This window comes from Cannabis sativa, chromosome 9, assembly GCF_029168945.1.
Source record: "Cannabis sativa cultivar Pink pepper isolate KNU-18-1 chromosome 9, ASM2916894v1, whole genome shotgun sequence".
NCBI classification, from domain to species: domain Eukaryota; kingdom Viridiplantae; phylum Streptophyta; class Magnoliopsida; order Rosales; family Cannabaceae; genus Cannabis; species Cannabis sativa.
In genome coordinates, this window is record NC_083609.1 from 41,499,273 (window position 1) to 41,516,364 (window position 17,092).

Genomic DNA, 17,092 nt, shown 5'->3' on the forward strand with positions numbered 1-17,092 from the left:
CGTTGTGATTTTTATGGTTTAGGAGCCAGAATCCGCTGTCGTTCGCCTGGGCCAAAGTTGTCCCAAGACACACGAAATCGGAATCTGTAAGATTAGTATAACAAGTATGCATATGTAGATTACATGTTTAGCGTGCATGTGGAAGCCCGCTAGATTACATTAGTTATGTATTTAGGCTTCGAACCATCCAACCCCGTCATTGCCGAGAAGTTGAGTATGACCAGTGGCCGAGTATGACCGGCTTGACCGATCAGCCGACACTTGGTTGGTGGTTCCGTGCTATTGACGTATCCCGTCGCAGCCGAGTATGACCAAGAATGAGTATGACCGGCTCGACCGATCGAGGAGGATATAGTAACACGCTAGACAGCCGGAGTATGACCAAGAAATGAGTATGACCGGTTCGACCGTCGGGTTGTTACGTGTCAATAGTACCGTCCCTATGAACGTTCGTAACCCGCACCATGTCGGACATGGCAAGGTAGTGGCTCCGCACCATGTTGGACATGGCGATGGCGGGACTCGCATCGTGTTGGACACGGCAGAGTTAGTTTTATGTACGAGTATTATTATGCTTTTCTTACCGAGTCCGTCGACCCGCGCTTTATGTTCATGTGTAGGTAAAAGCAAGGCTATAGGCCGATGGACCGTGAGCGAGCTTATGAGATTGTACATGTCGGGCAAGTAGGGCTCCGAGCGTACGATCATCGGGACAGCGAGGCTGATTTTTTTGTAACTGGTCGTTAGACGACTTTTATTTTTGTAACAGTTAATCAGTTAAATCTTTTTGTAAATGATTTTTATAATCGGGATCCCGAGTCTTTTGTAATATTGTTTATAAGTTTAATTAAAAAGCAAAAATTTTAATTAATCACGTTTTTCCATAAACCTCGTTGATTAGCAACGAGCTGCACAGTATGTTTAAAACTCACGTAATACGCCTATGGTAGTTAGGGTGTTACAAGATGGGTCAAACCAGTGCCATTTTTGCTTAACTTGATACCCCTAATCGTCCCAATACCCAGTGCATGTTTTGAGAATCCGTTATAGATTATCAGCAGCCCAAATGAAGAGGTATGGAGAAAGGGGGTCTCCCTATCTGATCCCACACTCAAAGTCAATCCTACCAACTTTATCACCATTGAGATAGATGCAAATGATGACGTGAAAATACACTGGCGGACTCAATTGCAGAACTTCTGTGGAGCCTCAAAACTTAGGAGCACATGATCGATGAATTACCAACTTAGCTTGTCATAGGCTTTGACTAGGTCAATCTTGATAGCAAAAAAACCATCTACCTTTCTTGAGCTTAAACGAATGGATGATTTCTTGGACCAAAATATTATTATCCTGAATATTCTGTCCTGTAACGAAAGCAGCCTGGGTAAGATAGATAATCTGTGGAAGAATTAGTCTAATCCTGTTAACAATGATCTTAGAGATAACTTTATAGACTACATTATACATGGAAATCGGTATCCTAAAATACCTATTATAGAAAAAATCCCCTAAATAAATTTCTTTTTTTAGCGAAAAAATAAATAAAAATAAATCTCTTTTTTTTAAAAAAAATAATAATAATAATAATAAAATAAATCTCGCTTTAAATCCTACCCGGTTTATTTGCAAGTGCAAATAAGAAGCAGAGAGAGAGAGTGGGAGGGAGAGAAATTGAGGATGATGCTTCGTCGCTTCTGCTGCTTCAGTGCCTCAACTTCATCATTTCCCTCTTACCCATTAAGCTTTTCTTCCAACACCAAGAAGAAGCCGCTCGTCTTTTTGGGTTCTCCACAGGTTTCAACTCTCTCTCTCTCTCTCTCTCTCTCTCTCCCTCCCTCATGGATTCTCTACTGACCAAATGGGTTTCTCTCTTTTAAGGTTTCAACAGCCGTCCTTGATGCTCTTCTCAATGCATCCGCTTCTCCACAATCCTCCTTTGAGGTAATTCTACTAATTATTTCTCCTCAGCTTGTAAATTTGCTCTCTTTCGTTCTTCATAGCTACTAAGAAGCCACTTATCTGCCTTACTTCTCGTTTATCCACATTTGTTTCCATTGCCAAGAAATACCGTTTAGGATTTCTTTTCTATTTTTTTTTTCACAGATACATAATGCCCTTATAGTTTTAAGTTGTTTTTATGTTTAAGATGGTCACATTCAGCTTGGTAATTTTTTTTAAGTTTAGTGTCTCAACGATCTGTTGATGCTTTGTTCCTTTGAAGTACGCATTTGTTGTTAACGAACTCCTTTCCACATGCGGATTGTTTTGTCTCATATTGATTAAGTACAGAGTTGTTAAACTATAGATTGAGGATATGGTAGTTACTAATGTAATAAATTTTTACTACAATCTAGGTTTCAGCAATTGTAACTCAGCCACCTTCAAGAAGGGATAGGGGAAGGAAACTGATGCCTTCTCCAATAGCACAATATGCTCTTGATAGAAACTTCCCTTCGGACCTTATTTTCACACCTGAACGAGCTGCTGAGGTAATGTGAGATATTTTTCTTGTTATATTCAAGTAATGTTTGGTGTATATCACATGCTAATAATGCTATGCTTTCAAATGATAGATTACAAGTAGTGGAACCCCATAGAAATTGTAGTGATGCTTTCTTCTGTTTTTAATACTATTATTTATCTTCCATTTCTTGTTAGGGGTTCATTCTTCTTTCTTACTTTTGTGCAGGATGCATTCTTATCGGATTTAAGAGCTTTGCAGCCAGAGCTTTGCATCACTGCAGCATACGGGAATATTTTACCGAGCAAGTTTTTAAATATACCTCCACTAGGTTAGTACTTAGTCTTACGTGTTTTTCTAATGAAAGTTAGAGACCTCTATTGGTAGTCACTGCTTGTAAGATGAAAACATGTCGTGTGCACTGCAAGTTTACATCTGACCTTTGGAAGGTGCAGTAATCGGTATGACAAATTTTATGTGGCTTGTTCATCAAAGAATTGATTGTGCTCATAGCATAGATAAACAATGGAAGTTACCATAATTCTCTTGACAGTTAGAAGTACAATTATCGTATTACAATTTAGCGATGATGTTTCACGCTTAGTTAGTTACTCTGTTAATTTATTTAGTGTATAGTAACAATATGAATGCATCAGTTCAGTATGTAGATTTTGTTGAACACTTTCTTTGATACTTTAATGCATTATCTACTAATGCAGTGCTGTTCACATTTCTTTTTTTTTTTCTTCTGATTCTTGAAGTATATGTTGAGAATCTTAGAAAAAAATATCACCTTTCATTCTTTTTTTTTTTTTACTTTTTTTATTTAAAAGATAAATTTTGTTTCATTTTTAAAATGAACTTTCATGAAAAGCTAATTATTTTCATATATGTGGCTACATTTCAAGCTTTGTTAATCTTGTTATGGATGGAGCTGCGAACAGTTTACAATATTGTTGAAAAACTAATTTAATTCAGTTTTATATGTCCTTGCTCTGGTGTATAATTTTTTAGGATATAGGCTATGAGAGTTGTGCATGTCTATTTCTTTTTATAGCTGTAGTTAGTGAGAACTACTTGTTGAGACTCTAGTCTAGCTCAAAAAAGAAAAACATATATTGAAAAGAAAGGAAGTTGTTTCCTTTCTTATGTCTTTGTCAAACATACCCTGCAGTTGCATTGGTCAATTCTTGACATTTGAATAGGCTAGATATGGGAAAGAAGTTGGAATCACAACCCTAATTTAAACTTTTTTTTTTCTTTCTTCTTCTTATAAGAAACTGTAAATAGTTACCAGCTGTTTGAACCCCAGACTTGTTACATACAGGATTCATACCAGTCACGTGTTCTAGAAGCCCTCAATTTCTTTTGTCATGTCTAGGTCTATATTTGGTTGCAGTTATTGAGAAAGGAAGGATTAGTCTGTCCTTGAAATAAGAGATTAATGACTGCAAACATTTGTTTTTTTTCTTTTACTTGGTTTTCGTCTATGATTTGAAGCGAAAAGGAAACAATGCATTGACTTGTTTCAACTTCATAAGTTGTTGATTGAAAATGCTATTTCCCAGGAACTGTCAATATACACCCAAGTTTGTTGCCGCAGTATCGCGGTGCTGCTCCTGTTCAACGGGCATTGCAGGTTCTATTATATGTTTTTTGTTATCACTTTTATCAGGAATAATTTTATATTCACATTCTTCTAGTTTCTGCGCAAGAAATTCATTTGTAAATCTTATCAATAGTCCAATGATTAGGATGGTGTCAAAGAAACAGGAGTGTCCCTAGCATTCACAGTACGTGCACTTGATGCTGGGCCTGTAATTGCGTGTGAAAGATTGGAAGTTGATGATCAAATAAAGGTTGGTTATGTCTATCTGAGTTATTTAATGAATAGTATTTAGTTTTGGAATTTTTTGGTCAATTTTGGAATTGGGTTACTGGTTGTGATTCGGTTACCAATTTGGAAATTTTCACGTGTCTGAAGAAACTAAGGTTGTGGTTTATTTGTTACCTACAACAATTTTCATGTTTAGACCACGTTGCATTGATGACTAACTTCGAAGATTTAGAATGTATTTATTAATATAAAAAGTTACAACACTTCTTGTCCTTGGAAAGCATTTTCTGACTCATGGTCACACTGGTTTGCTTGCAGGCACCAGATTTACTTGCACTGCTATTTTCTGAAGGTGTTGTATGTTGTATCACATTTGTTCAGAAGACGTAGTCAGCTTTTAATTTTAAAACTCATCGGAAAAGGAATGAATGTCACAAAGATAAACTGTAATTCTGTCAATGTGAAGTTGATTGCCCTCGTATTGATAATTGAGCCTTAATGATTGCTTAAAAGTGGTTTTAAGTAATAATTGAGCCTTAATGATTGCTTAAAAATGGTTTTAAGTAATACTCTTTTTTTTCTTAGTTGCTAACAAACTTTCAACTCCTAGTGGTGAGAGAACATTTACAATTAAGAATCTTATACATAGCTGCATTCTTCAGGAGCTAAACTTTTGATTCGGGAGCTTCCTTCTTTACTTGATGGATCAGCCAAGGAAAAAGCATGGCCCCAAGATGATTCTAAAGTTACATTAGCTCCTAAGGTAGACCTTGTTCAAAATATTTACTTTTTTTTGACCTAATTTAACTTTTTGGCTCGAAAGAAACCATTATAATATTTACTCTGACAAAATTATGGCTGTACATCTTTGTATAATTCTCCAAGGTCCTCTAAGATTTCGTTTTTACAAAACAAAATATCTACAGAAAGGAAAGTGTTCAAATTGTTTGTTCACTACTATCGGCTATCAGGATATTTACTGATATTTCCTGTTGTGGGTTTTGGTTTCTGGGGTCATCTGTTTTTATTTTTTTTTTAATATTTTTTTTTTATATCTATTCAAATTTTCATTAATAATGACTTTTTGGAAAAAATAAGAACATCGACAAAAAAGGACTTATGCCGCTGCAAACAAAATATGTTTGAAGCATATTGCACATCAAGAAAAAAATATATACAGAACTGTGAAATCATGTTTCCATGCATGCATTTTATACAGATATCACTTACAAGTTGCAGAAGAATTGACCTTGTGGGTGGCAAAACCACGTGTTTATTTCGCTTTGAAATTCACATGCAAAAAAAAAAAAAATTATATGCTAAGTCGGATTGTTGGTCACATGAAAAGTCATCCTTTTCTGTTTGACATTTTTTTTTCCTTTTCAATTTTGTACTAAATCAATGTGGAATTAGAATGAAATGCAAAATTTGTTACCTGTTGTAATTTTGTTGGTAGTAATTTTGCAGATTGCGCCTGAAGAGTCTTGGCTATCCTTTGACCAAGATGCTGTAGTCCTGCATAACAAGGTACATATTTTCTTCTTCCTTGAATTCAATTATACAGTCATGACATACAATCACTATTAGGTTCGTGCATTTGCAGGATGGCCAGGAACTCGAGCTAAAATTGTTCTTGTTGATGAAGGAGATGGTCAGTGCAAAGAACTAGAGCTTAAAATTATCACAACACGAGTCTGCAGCCGTAGCAATTTTGAGCGGAATGAAGCAGATGACATTACTTTTGTCAAAGGTGGATTAATATTTCCTTGCGGAGGATGCACATCCCTTGAGGTGCGTTTCATAATTCTTCTATTACTCTATCAATATTTTCATGTTTTACTACTTTTTGTTTCCTGTTAGAGACAACATCTCATAAATATTTTGCTATTGCATCTATATTTTTTCCAATAATTTTGTGTCGTATATTATAAATTGGTCAAGGTTTACTACTTAGAAACCATATTTCACCAATTATGTTGAAACCTGAATCTATTACTCCCTCACCCACAACTAAGATAAAAAAGATCACAATTCTCATATCTTTCGTTTACATCAAAGTGATGAGTTTCTATACAAACTACATATTTGGCTTGTTTCCCCTTTTCTTTTTCGTGCGGCCCTGCAGCTCATTTTCTTTTACAACTACTCATATAGGTATTGGAAGTTCAGCTTCCTGGGAAGAAAGTAGTAAATGCTGCGTCCTTTTGGAATGGATTGCGAGGTAAAAAGCTGAAGACTTTATCACAATACAAATAACATGGAAAGTTGGAGACAGCAATGTATGTTGATCAAGATTTTTAGGTTGAGTTACTCAAGCACCGGTTAAGAAATTATGTATATGTTGCATTCCATTTAATTTTAATAGATTTATAAAATGTATTCCATTCTTTTTAATGCATTATAATTGTATCTTTTGCTTAAACTAGAGCCACGTTGACAATTCTTGTGATTTTTTTCACACATTTAGCAAAAAGCTCGATTTCATTATTTAGTGTTCATTAACTAATCATTCTCAAATGAGATTCTAACTATGAATGCCACATATTCCCACCTATCTGTTCTGGTAGTCATTTTCAAAAGATGTATGAATGCTTTTTTATGTCTTAAACAAATAATATATTACGTTTTGCAGAACTGCAATATGTTTTACTAGATCCATATGCTTAGGTTCAATCATTTGTGAAAGTTCTGTTTTTTATGCTCGAACCACTAGGTTGGTTTAGTGGTGGGGGTTGGGAATCGGGGGAGACCAAGTTCGAATCTTGGATCTCTAGATTTTGAAGTTCTTAGAGCATTGATTAAGTACCAAGTGTGCCAATTATTGGAAAAAAAAAAAAAGAAATAGGGATAATGTAAAACTCCCAATCTAGTTTTATTTATTGCAGTTTTTTTTTTTTTTTAAGGAACTAAGAGTTAATTACTGAGAGAAAATGATGGGCATTACAAGGGAAATGCCCTCCCCTTGGTAAACACCAGCAGAAAGTGTGGCACCTCTAACACTTTAGCCAATCCATCAACAAAAACCAATTCCATACGATTAACAAAATAAAAACTACAAACTCGAAAACTTTTAAGTAAATCTAAAATCGAAAAACTTTTAGTAAATCTAAAATCGAAAGAGAAACATTAAGAAACTTCCAATTAGGCACACACTTCTTTTTTTTCCAATGCCTGAATTGCAGTCAAACAATCTGAACACACCAGAATTCTTGATTCTGTTCTTTGCTTGACCCAAGAGATAGCCAGCTAAATTGCTTTAGTTTCAGCTTCTAATGCAGAACCAGCAGTTGCCAATTCCACCTTATACATCCAGGGTCCATCTTCCACATTGATCATTACCACGGCCAGACCAGCTAAATCCGCTGACCAGGCTGCATTAGTAAGCACAAAGTCAAAGTCCTTACTGGTCTTGCAAAAAGGTCGTTTAGGGACACTGAGATTTGTCTCCACGATCTCAGGATGACTCATAAAGTCACAAAATTTTTTCCTAATGCGCATGATCGCTGGTAATAAGCTTGTCTGAACTCCCTTAAACAGGGTTCCATTTCTTAATCTCCAGACTTCTTCAAAGACACACGCCATGTACACCAAGAAGGATGCACAGGTACTACTCGGGATAGCCATCAACACACGCTCCACAAATTCTATCATTGACGAACCAGGGAAATTTCCTATCAACAGAGGAAAACTTCTAGAGATCCAAAGGGCCCTGTAAACACCACACTCTAAAAATATGGAGACAACTCTCTTGCTCAATACCACAGAGAAGGCATTGTTTATCCCCAGCAAAAGGCAGCTTATTACGAATTGGGATAGCTTCATTCAAAAACCTCCATAGAGACATAGAAAGCCTTGGGTGAATCTCACCTTTCCAAATCATTTTCCAAATGTCCTTTTTTGGATTCATACGGTACCCTTGATCCACCCAATAGGCACTCTTCACAGAGAAAGCGTCATTGTTGTTTTCCTTCCAGATAATCTGATCCTTATGGGGAAAGGATAATCGAGGAATTTCCAAGATCCTCTTCCCCAAAGATTCCCCAAAGATCTGTACCACTATTTCTTCATTCCAGGAAATTCCATTAGAAAGATCAGCTAAAGTTTTAAACGTATACCTTCTACTCCTCAATTGTTCCATCAACTGCCGAAACTCATCATACTTCAACAAAGGGATCCACGGTTGTCTCCACGCATCTATCAACTTTTCGTCAGCAGCCATAGCTAGAGAACCTTTAAGAATAATACTTCGAACTTCCAATACATTTCTTCAGCAATACGAATCACTCTGCCTTGGTGTAACTGCCCAAAAGTTTTCATGTCGACAATACTTCCTTAACAGGAAGTTAACCCAAGGTTTGTTATCTCTTCGAGCCACACTCCAAGCAAGTTTGGACAGTAAGGCTCTATTTAAGTCTTCAAATCTTTTGATGCCTAGCCCACCAGATGACTTTGGTTGACAAATGTTGTCCCATGCCTTGTATGCTAAATATCTATCCTTATCCGATGTCCCAATCCACCAAAACTTCCTAGCCATTGCATCCATCGAACATCAAATAGATAAAGGAACCTTCATCGTGGACATATTGCACATAGGGATAGAGGCTGTGACCGATTTGATTAACGTAAGTCTGCCCGCATAATAAAGGAGCTTTAACTTCCATCCCTTTAGTCTCTTTCTCATGTTATTCTTCAGAAATTGGTACTCCTATGCTTTTCTTCTTTTAAAAACAAACGGGTTCCCTAGGTGCTTCTCCTATCCACAAACTTGATCAACTCCCAAAGCTTTAAGAACTTTAGCTTTCCTTGAGGTATTATGAGAAAACAGCACAGTAGACTTTGTTTTACTGCATGTCTGTCAGACCAAGCTTCATAGGTTGAGAGGCATTTCATGATCTCACAAGCTTCCCCAACATTAGCCCGCATAAATAATATCGTATCATCAGCAAACATGAGACGAGAAATACTAGGGGCTGTTGGGTTTTATGCCCTAAATAAAACTCTTTACAATCTGATTAGTTATCAATATAAAAAATTTGAAGTGATTGATGTTTGCATGAATTTTACATGCTAATGGTTTAAATATGTTTATTACATTTACACACAGAATCAGTTAAATCCAGATCATATGTTTATTCACAATTACAGCATCGTCAACACAGTGGAATGTGATTGTGATCATATGTATCAAAAGTTTTGGTCCCTGTTTCATCAGTGTTATTGGATTTACACTAATGTGATAATCAGCGATGATGTATACTTACACTTGGAGTAAGTGTTATGTTCCTTCCAGGACATTAGTAAAGTATACTAGTTTCAAATGTATGGAGTATACATTGGACTGGACCGATATTGCAACTAAGTTAAGATATTACAAACTTACCGTTATACATATCTTTCCAAGTCAATATCAGTAGTTGATCTTAAGATTAAAAGAATCTAAATCCTGATATGCTTAGGCTCAACTCAGGAGTGCTATTCATGTTCTTTGATTTATTAGTTAAGCCTACTTTTAGGTCAGGGTGATACGTATATTTTGGGAACATGATAGTATGATTGAGTGGGAGTGCTGAACATAAATAAGGAATCTATAGCTTCTACTGGTGTATAGAAGTCAAGTGATGATTCCCTTCGAGCTTAGCAAATAGAAGTAAATGGATGAGCTCTTGTTTAACTGACTAATTATTAGATCACTAAACACCATTTACAGGTAGCTAAGTGTTTTAAGGGGCAAAATACATTGAGGGGTGAGAACCGTAAAGAAATCCCATCTCGATGTAGATCATCTATATAGAGGATCTTTAAATCACAATAAGATTATAACAATGGTTAAATGAGATAGCATATTAATATCGTGAAACATATAATATGCTCTATATAAGTTTGAGAGTGCAATTCTAAGTTCTAAGAGTGGATTCAACGAAGAATTAATAAGTAGGAATTTACTTGGTAAATTTGGTTCACTTATTGGAAGCTCAGCATATAGATCCATGGTCCCCATTCTAGTTGAGAACATTCTGCTTGTAAGACTCATTAATTGATTCGTGATTGATCAATTATAATTCTAAAGTTAGACTATGTCTAATTTTATGAATTTTCACTAAGCAGGGGTGAAATTGTAAAGAAAAGAGTTTCTAGGTTTATTTATTTATTAATGGACTTTATATGTCTAATTAATAATTAAATTAAATGACAATATTATTTAATAATCTATTTTAGTTATTAAATAATTACTTTTGGCATTTAAAAGGTTACAATTGGAAAATTGGCGTTTTTGAGAAAATATAAATAAAATTTGATAAAACTGCAAAATCAAGTGGGGCCCACTATAAAACCTTGGTCGGCCACTTAAATGAGGTTTTTCAAATTAATATTTTCATTATTTTAATGCCAAATAATTCCTAACCTAAACCTAGTAGTTGCCTATAAATAGAAAGTGATGGCTCAGTCAATTAACATGCTTTCATTAGTAATCTGACAGAAATTTCTCTCTTCAGAAAAACTGAGCCTTCCCCACTTTCTATACCTGGCCGAAACCCTCTCTTATCTTTTCTCCTTCATCAATTTCGAACCCTAGTGAAAGAGTAAGTGCCCACACACAGCAAGTAGTAACTCAATCATAGATTGGAAGACTGTGAAGGATCAAACTTGAAGAAGAAGGACATTCGGGCTCAGATCTTGATTATACTCTGCTACAGAAAGGATACAAGGGTTAGAGATCTGAGTGGAAGGAGACATTAATTCTGTTGCATCAATGTAAGGTTTTCTTAACTTTATATGTGTTTAATTTATCGTTTTAGAAAGTTCATATTTAGGGTGTTTAAACAACATACTTGTGAGTAGATCTAAGATCCTGGTAAAATAAATTCCAACAACTGGCCTCAGAGCCATGGTAATTCATTTATTTATAAGAAATTTGGACTTTAAAACTATTGTTTGTTTGTTTTTGGATGGTATCATGTTGTATTGAGTGTTATTTGATGATTGATTGATGTTTGTAAATTTTCGTGTAAAATAATTGAATATCTTTTTCTAGAATTATTTTTATTGGATAGTATGGAAAAAATTAAGCAAGTTACTTTTTTACAGAACTCAATTTCGATTTAATTTGAATTAGTTATGATTTTTTGAAGATTCGAAAAAAATCGGAGTTGTGCTGAAATTTTCCTGCGATCGCGAAAACTGTCCGTACAGCTCACAATTTTTTCGTTTTTCTTCGTTTTTTCATGCTTTTTCATGGAATTAACTTTCGATTTTTTGTGTAGTTCTGCATTTATACTATTACTATTCCTAATTCAATTCTAATTATCATTTTGAATTAATTTAATATTTTTTAAATATTAATTCAAGATATTAGTGTAATTTGAATTTGAAAATAGTTAGTATCTATATTTTTTGCTTAATAATCTATCTTATTTTTTAAATTTGATTATATCTTATCTTATTTTAAATTTAAGGTCAGATTTAAAATATTTAAAATTAATTTTTTTTAAATAATTTGACCTTATTTAAATTTAAAATAAGATAACTATAATCATGTAATTTTAAATAGATGTAAGATATTTTGCTAACTTTTAAATTTTGTTATTTTATTTATTTAAATTAAATTTAAAATCTGAAAAAGATATTTAATTTATCTTTTCTAATTTTTATTTAATTTTTATTTATAAAATAACATTTAATTTTTAAAAGTAGTTAGCAAATTTTGAAATGATATTTAGGTTGGTTGAAACCTAATTTTTCAAAATTGTAGGTTTAATTTTAAATTTAATTTTTTTTTAATTTCGATTTTTTTTTTTAAATTTTCGAAAATTATTTTTTATTTAATTAATTATTTTCGAAATTAATTATTTAACTTGAAATTAAATAAATCCTACTTCCAACTATCCAGCTAACCTTGTTGCAGGAGTATATGGTTTTAGCTTGTGTGTAAGTTTTCAAAACCTATTATTACTTGATTGCAAATAGCCATGGTTACTTTTTGCCAGATCTAATGATCTGATGACTCCCTTGGTCAAGTTAATAATTTGTAACAAGTAAATTTTACAATCTTCTTTCATCTGTGTATGACCTAGGAACATGATAGGATCCATCCAAGTGTGTACCTGTTTGAGCCTATGTGTTTATTTTATTATATAGATGCATATATGTTGTTGCTAAATAAAATGTCACACCATGATAGATTTTATTTAGGTCCATTTAGTTATTGGACCTATTCAATTAATAACAGTTATTTATTTTAAGGTTAAATTCCTCTCTTTTGGGCCTTGTGTGAGAGTTGGGAGCCATAGAAGTGGGTACGACATACTGAACCCAGCACCCCCTCACATGAATTACCCCAATTGTGAAGGCCCATTTGCCTGATTTGAATAACTATACTAGGTTAATTATATTAGTTTGACCTAATAAAATTGAATTAGCAACATAATTAACTTTTAAAATATATGAAATTTATTTTCATTTTAATATTTTAAAGTTAATTTTAAGAAAAACACTTTTAGTTTTAGATATTATTTCTAGACAAACTATTTGTATTTTTCTTGTATTTAATTAAATATAGAATTTTAACTAACTAGATTCTTTCTTGAATTTATTTAATTAAATATTCCTATATAAGTTATAAATTAGTTGTATCAACTGATTTTTCTTATCTAACTTAAATTTGAATATTTGATTTAAATTTCAAATTAAGTTGAGGAATCCTAGGCATTAGTTATTAAAGATTCTTAAGATATTTTTTTAAGTTAATATCTTTCCGAATATTAACTTAAAATGGAATATTTTAGATACTTTTTTAGGTTAATATCTTTTCGAATATTAACTTAAAAAGTTATCTTCAAATTAAGTGGTTACAGCTTAATTTTTGATATTTAATTAAATTTAAATTTGAAATTATTTAAGTTTTAGATTTTTTCTATATAACTTAAATTAGATATTTTTCAAATTTTTGAATAGATACTTAGTCAAATAAGATATTTTCTAGATAGTAATTTCTAGACTACTTATTATTTCTAATATTTAAATAGGAAAATATTATACTTTGTGAAATTAATTATTTAAATAATTAATTTTGGTACAATTTTATTAAGTATATTTTTCCTAGTATTAAACTAGAAATTAATAATTAAGCCATCTCTACACTTAATTATTTATTTCTTGAATTTAATACATTTAATTAACTTGAAAAATTTAAATATCTAAGTTGATTTTCATCATGATACTTAAATATTTATTTTTCACGACACTTAATTAAATAGAAAATTATTTTTAAGTTGAAATTTAATCTTTCAACCTAAATTTAAATAATTTTCAATATATATATTTTTCCTTTATTTTCTTAATCAATTTCGAAAATTGCATTTTATTTATGCAATATTTTTCGAATTTATCTTGAAAAATAGGTTGAGTTGTAAATTAATTATTTATTTTAATTAATTCTTGGGCCAACTTAAATCTATGATTTTTTCATTTAATTGATTAATTTAAAATAAATGAATTTAAAATATATATATATAATATTAGAAATTGAATTAATTAGTCAAAAGAAAATTTAGATAGGTGATATTTTTGCTTGAAGTATTTCTTTTCTTATTTTGTTTCGAAATTTGTATAAATTTTTTTATACTTTAAATTTTCGAACTCAATAAATATATATTCTCAAGGAAATTTTTAAGTTGCTAATTATTTAATTTAATTCAACTTAAATTAATTTCCTTAATATTTATATTTAAGATTATTACTAAGATGGAAATAATTAATTTTATTTCAATCACCATCTAAGTATAATTTTATAAATATTATATTAAATTCTTATTTTTGAATTTTCAATTCTTAATTTCGAATTTAATGAGAATTTATTTATTAGAATAATAAAGAAAATACATTTTAAAGAATGAGCTTTATTATTATTAAGATATTCGATCTCCATTGTGAGTTTTACATCGCGTTTGTTTTAGTGAGTAATCCTCCCTAATGGAGGAACGTTCATTAGCAATTTCGCACCGTTTAATCTCGAATGATAAGTAGTTTGTAAGTGTTTTATATGGTATAGATCACCCTAATGGTGGCGACCATATTTGACTTGCAAATTGCAAAACAATGGTAGAAGCTCATAAGATAGAATAGCCTTGACTCTCGCCTAAACGGGACAACGCTGGATTCCAATCTTGATCGAATAAAAGGTTGCTAGAATGTTTAATATTTTAGATGAGCTGACAACTCTATTCAATAGATGGTAACTTTGACTCTCGCCTAAACGGGACACTGATATCAGTTTGTTGAAAGACCTTGGAAATTATTTAGGATTGAATTTTTTTTTTAAGTATTTTCTCATATCATTCCTACTTGCTATGTGCTTATAATTTCTGAATTGATTTTGTGTTAAACCATTATTAATTTCTATTTGTTGATTTCTACTATTTTGTAGTATCCTGTATTATCAAAATGAATCCCATGTTATCACTTTTGACTGAAAACAAGCTGAATGGATCTAACTTTAATAAGTGGAATGAGAACATTAATATTGCTCTCATAGGAGAAAGTGCCTTGTTTGTTTTAACTAAGCTGTCACCTGAAGTGCCTGGGGACAATGCTTTCAAAGCTATGAAAGAAAAGTATGAGCGTTGGCAGAAAGCAAATGACAAAGCTCTATACTTTATGCTTTCTAGCATGGTTGACACCCTCAAAACTCGGTTTTCTAAAACCGAGAAGGCTGCTGAAGTTATGACGAAGTTAAATGAGCTATTCGGTAAGGCATCACTTCAGTCACGCTTTGACGCGACTAAGAAGTACATTAATGCACGGATGGAACCTCATCAAAACATGTCTGACCATGTTCTCCTTATGTCAAGTTATTTCCAAGAAGCCCAGGATCATGATGCTGAAATGGATAGTGCTACTCAAGTAAGTCTTATCTTGAATAGCCCAACTCCAGCATTTCTACCATACACTTCAAATTATGTCATGAATAAGAAGGAAATTGACTTTCATGAATTAGTCAATGACCTTCAAACTTATGAAAATTTGATTGGAGGACCCAAGAAGAAAGGGAGTAAACCTCATAATCCTGGAAATGGTAATGGGACGATGAAACCTAAAGCAAATGTTGCCTCTGCTTCAGAGCCCAAATCGAAGAAGAAGTGGAAGAACACCAAGAAGCGAACAAAAGCCATGAAGAATAAAAAGGCTGCTCCTTCTGGTGATGCTACACTTAAAGGAAAGTGTTTCTACTGCAATGAAAAAGGTCATTGGAAACCCCAGTGTCCTAAACTTCTTGCAAAGAAACAAGGTATTTCCATTTATAAACTTTAAGAGTTTAAGTGAATTGTTATCCAATTGGATTTATGATTTTGGACTAACTTTGTTTATTTGTTTTCTTCTTCTTATAGGCCAAGCTACTTGAACTCAATTGAGTTGGATCAGAAAGCTGGACCAAGGGTGAAATCGTCCAGATGAAGATGAAGCTCTTCAATTTATTTTTGAATTAATTGTTTTAGTTTAAAGACAATTTGGATTTCAAATTTTAGTTAGGGATATTTATCCCTGTTTTTCTCATATTGTTGCAATACATTTTTTTTTATTTTATTATTAATAAAGTTTCTTTGATTTTCGAAATTCAATATTGCAAATTATGAGATTGAGCTTCATTTATTTTATCTTCATCAACTATTACCACATTATATTTATACGTTTGTATGTGTAAGTGTTTTTATTATTGATGCAAATTCTATAATATTTACAACTCTTCATAGAGTTATATTAAATAAACACTAGAAATTATTTCTATGTTTATTACTAATTGTTAATTCTAATACAATTATTAAGAATTTCTTTAATAAAAGGATCTTTTGATCTGATAGGGGTGGAGAAAAGTTAAGAAAACTATGCAGTTCAACGATCTTTTATATCTAATGAACTCTGGATAGTATTCAACTCCACATAAACTCTATCACACTTAGAGAATAATGATCTTTACAACCTTTAGGGGTGGATCATAATCTCTATATACTTAGGGGTGGAGATTATCCATAGTACCCTATATGTATATTCTAAGGGGTGGAGTCTATTCCACAATTCCCTATGAAACACATATCTTCTTTAAACATGGAAGTAATATAATGAGTCAGCTATTGTCAATATAAATTCTTGATCTTGATTGTATGTTCCATTTCGTTTTTACTGTTGTAAGTAAAAGTTTGATACCTATAAAAGTTCTTTGTTAAAGTTTCACACTACCTTAATTGAGTGGGAGAATTTTTAAAATTCTATACCCATCTTCATTAGGTTGATAATTGTGATAGGTACTTAAGAACACTACTGAAAAGCAAATCTAACCATTCACATGGATAAGAATAGCTTATCAGAATTATGAGAATAAGATAAAGAACTCTAGTTCAGTCCATTCGAATGACTTGAACCAAGAATTCTTAATCCTCATAAAATTTTATGGTATCTTATTTTGGATTACCTTATCTCTGGCATGTATTTTTTATTTCAAATACTAGTCTGCTATGTTGATGACTTAGTCTTAACTTAAAGTTTCAGACTAATACAAAAGTCACAACTAGGTAACTCTCTAAACAATCAGAGGTTAAAAGTATTATTTAACCAGACATCTGCTATTGAGTGGGAGCTATCTGAGATGTAATCAAATAGGGAACATTAGAAGATATTCAAGAAAGATTTATGAAAGTGATCTATATGATAGATATTAAGGAACTGTGTATCAGTTGTCCTGGTATCTCACCAACTCATTTTGAGATTTCTATGAGATGGTGCTTACTTTGGGGTGGAGG

At 32.4% G+C, this 17,092-nt stretch overlaps 1 protein-coding gene across 1 annotated transcript; it reads left to right on the plus strand.

Annotated features, from left to right (window-relative positions):
- The first annotated feature begins 1,621 nt into the window (after positions 1–1,621).
- On the plus strand, positions 1,622–6,788 carry LOC115723267 (uncharacterized). Its single transcript, XM_030652707.2, has 11 exons — positions 1,622–1,797; positions 1,882–1,944; positions 2,358–2,492; positions 2,693–2,795; positions 4,033–4,103; positions 4,219–4,323; positions 4,620–4,653; positions 4,964–5,064; positions 5,769–5,828; positions 5,889–6,092; positions 6,456–6,788. The coding sequence occupies exons 1-11, from the start codon at positions 1,681–1,683 to the stop codon at positions 6,555–6,557; spliced, it is 1,095 nt and encodes a 364-aa protein (XP_030508567.1). The 5' UTR covers positions 1,622–1,680; the 3' UTR covers positions 6,558–6,788.
- Positions 6,789–17,092: the final 10,304 nt, after the last annotated feature.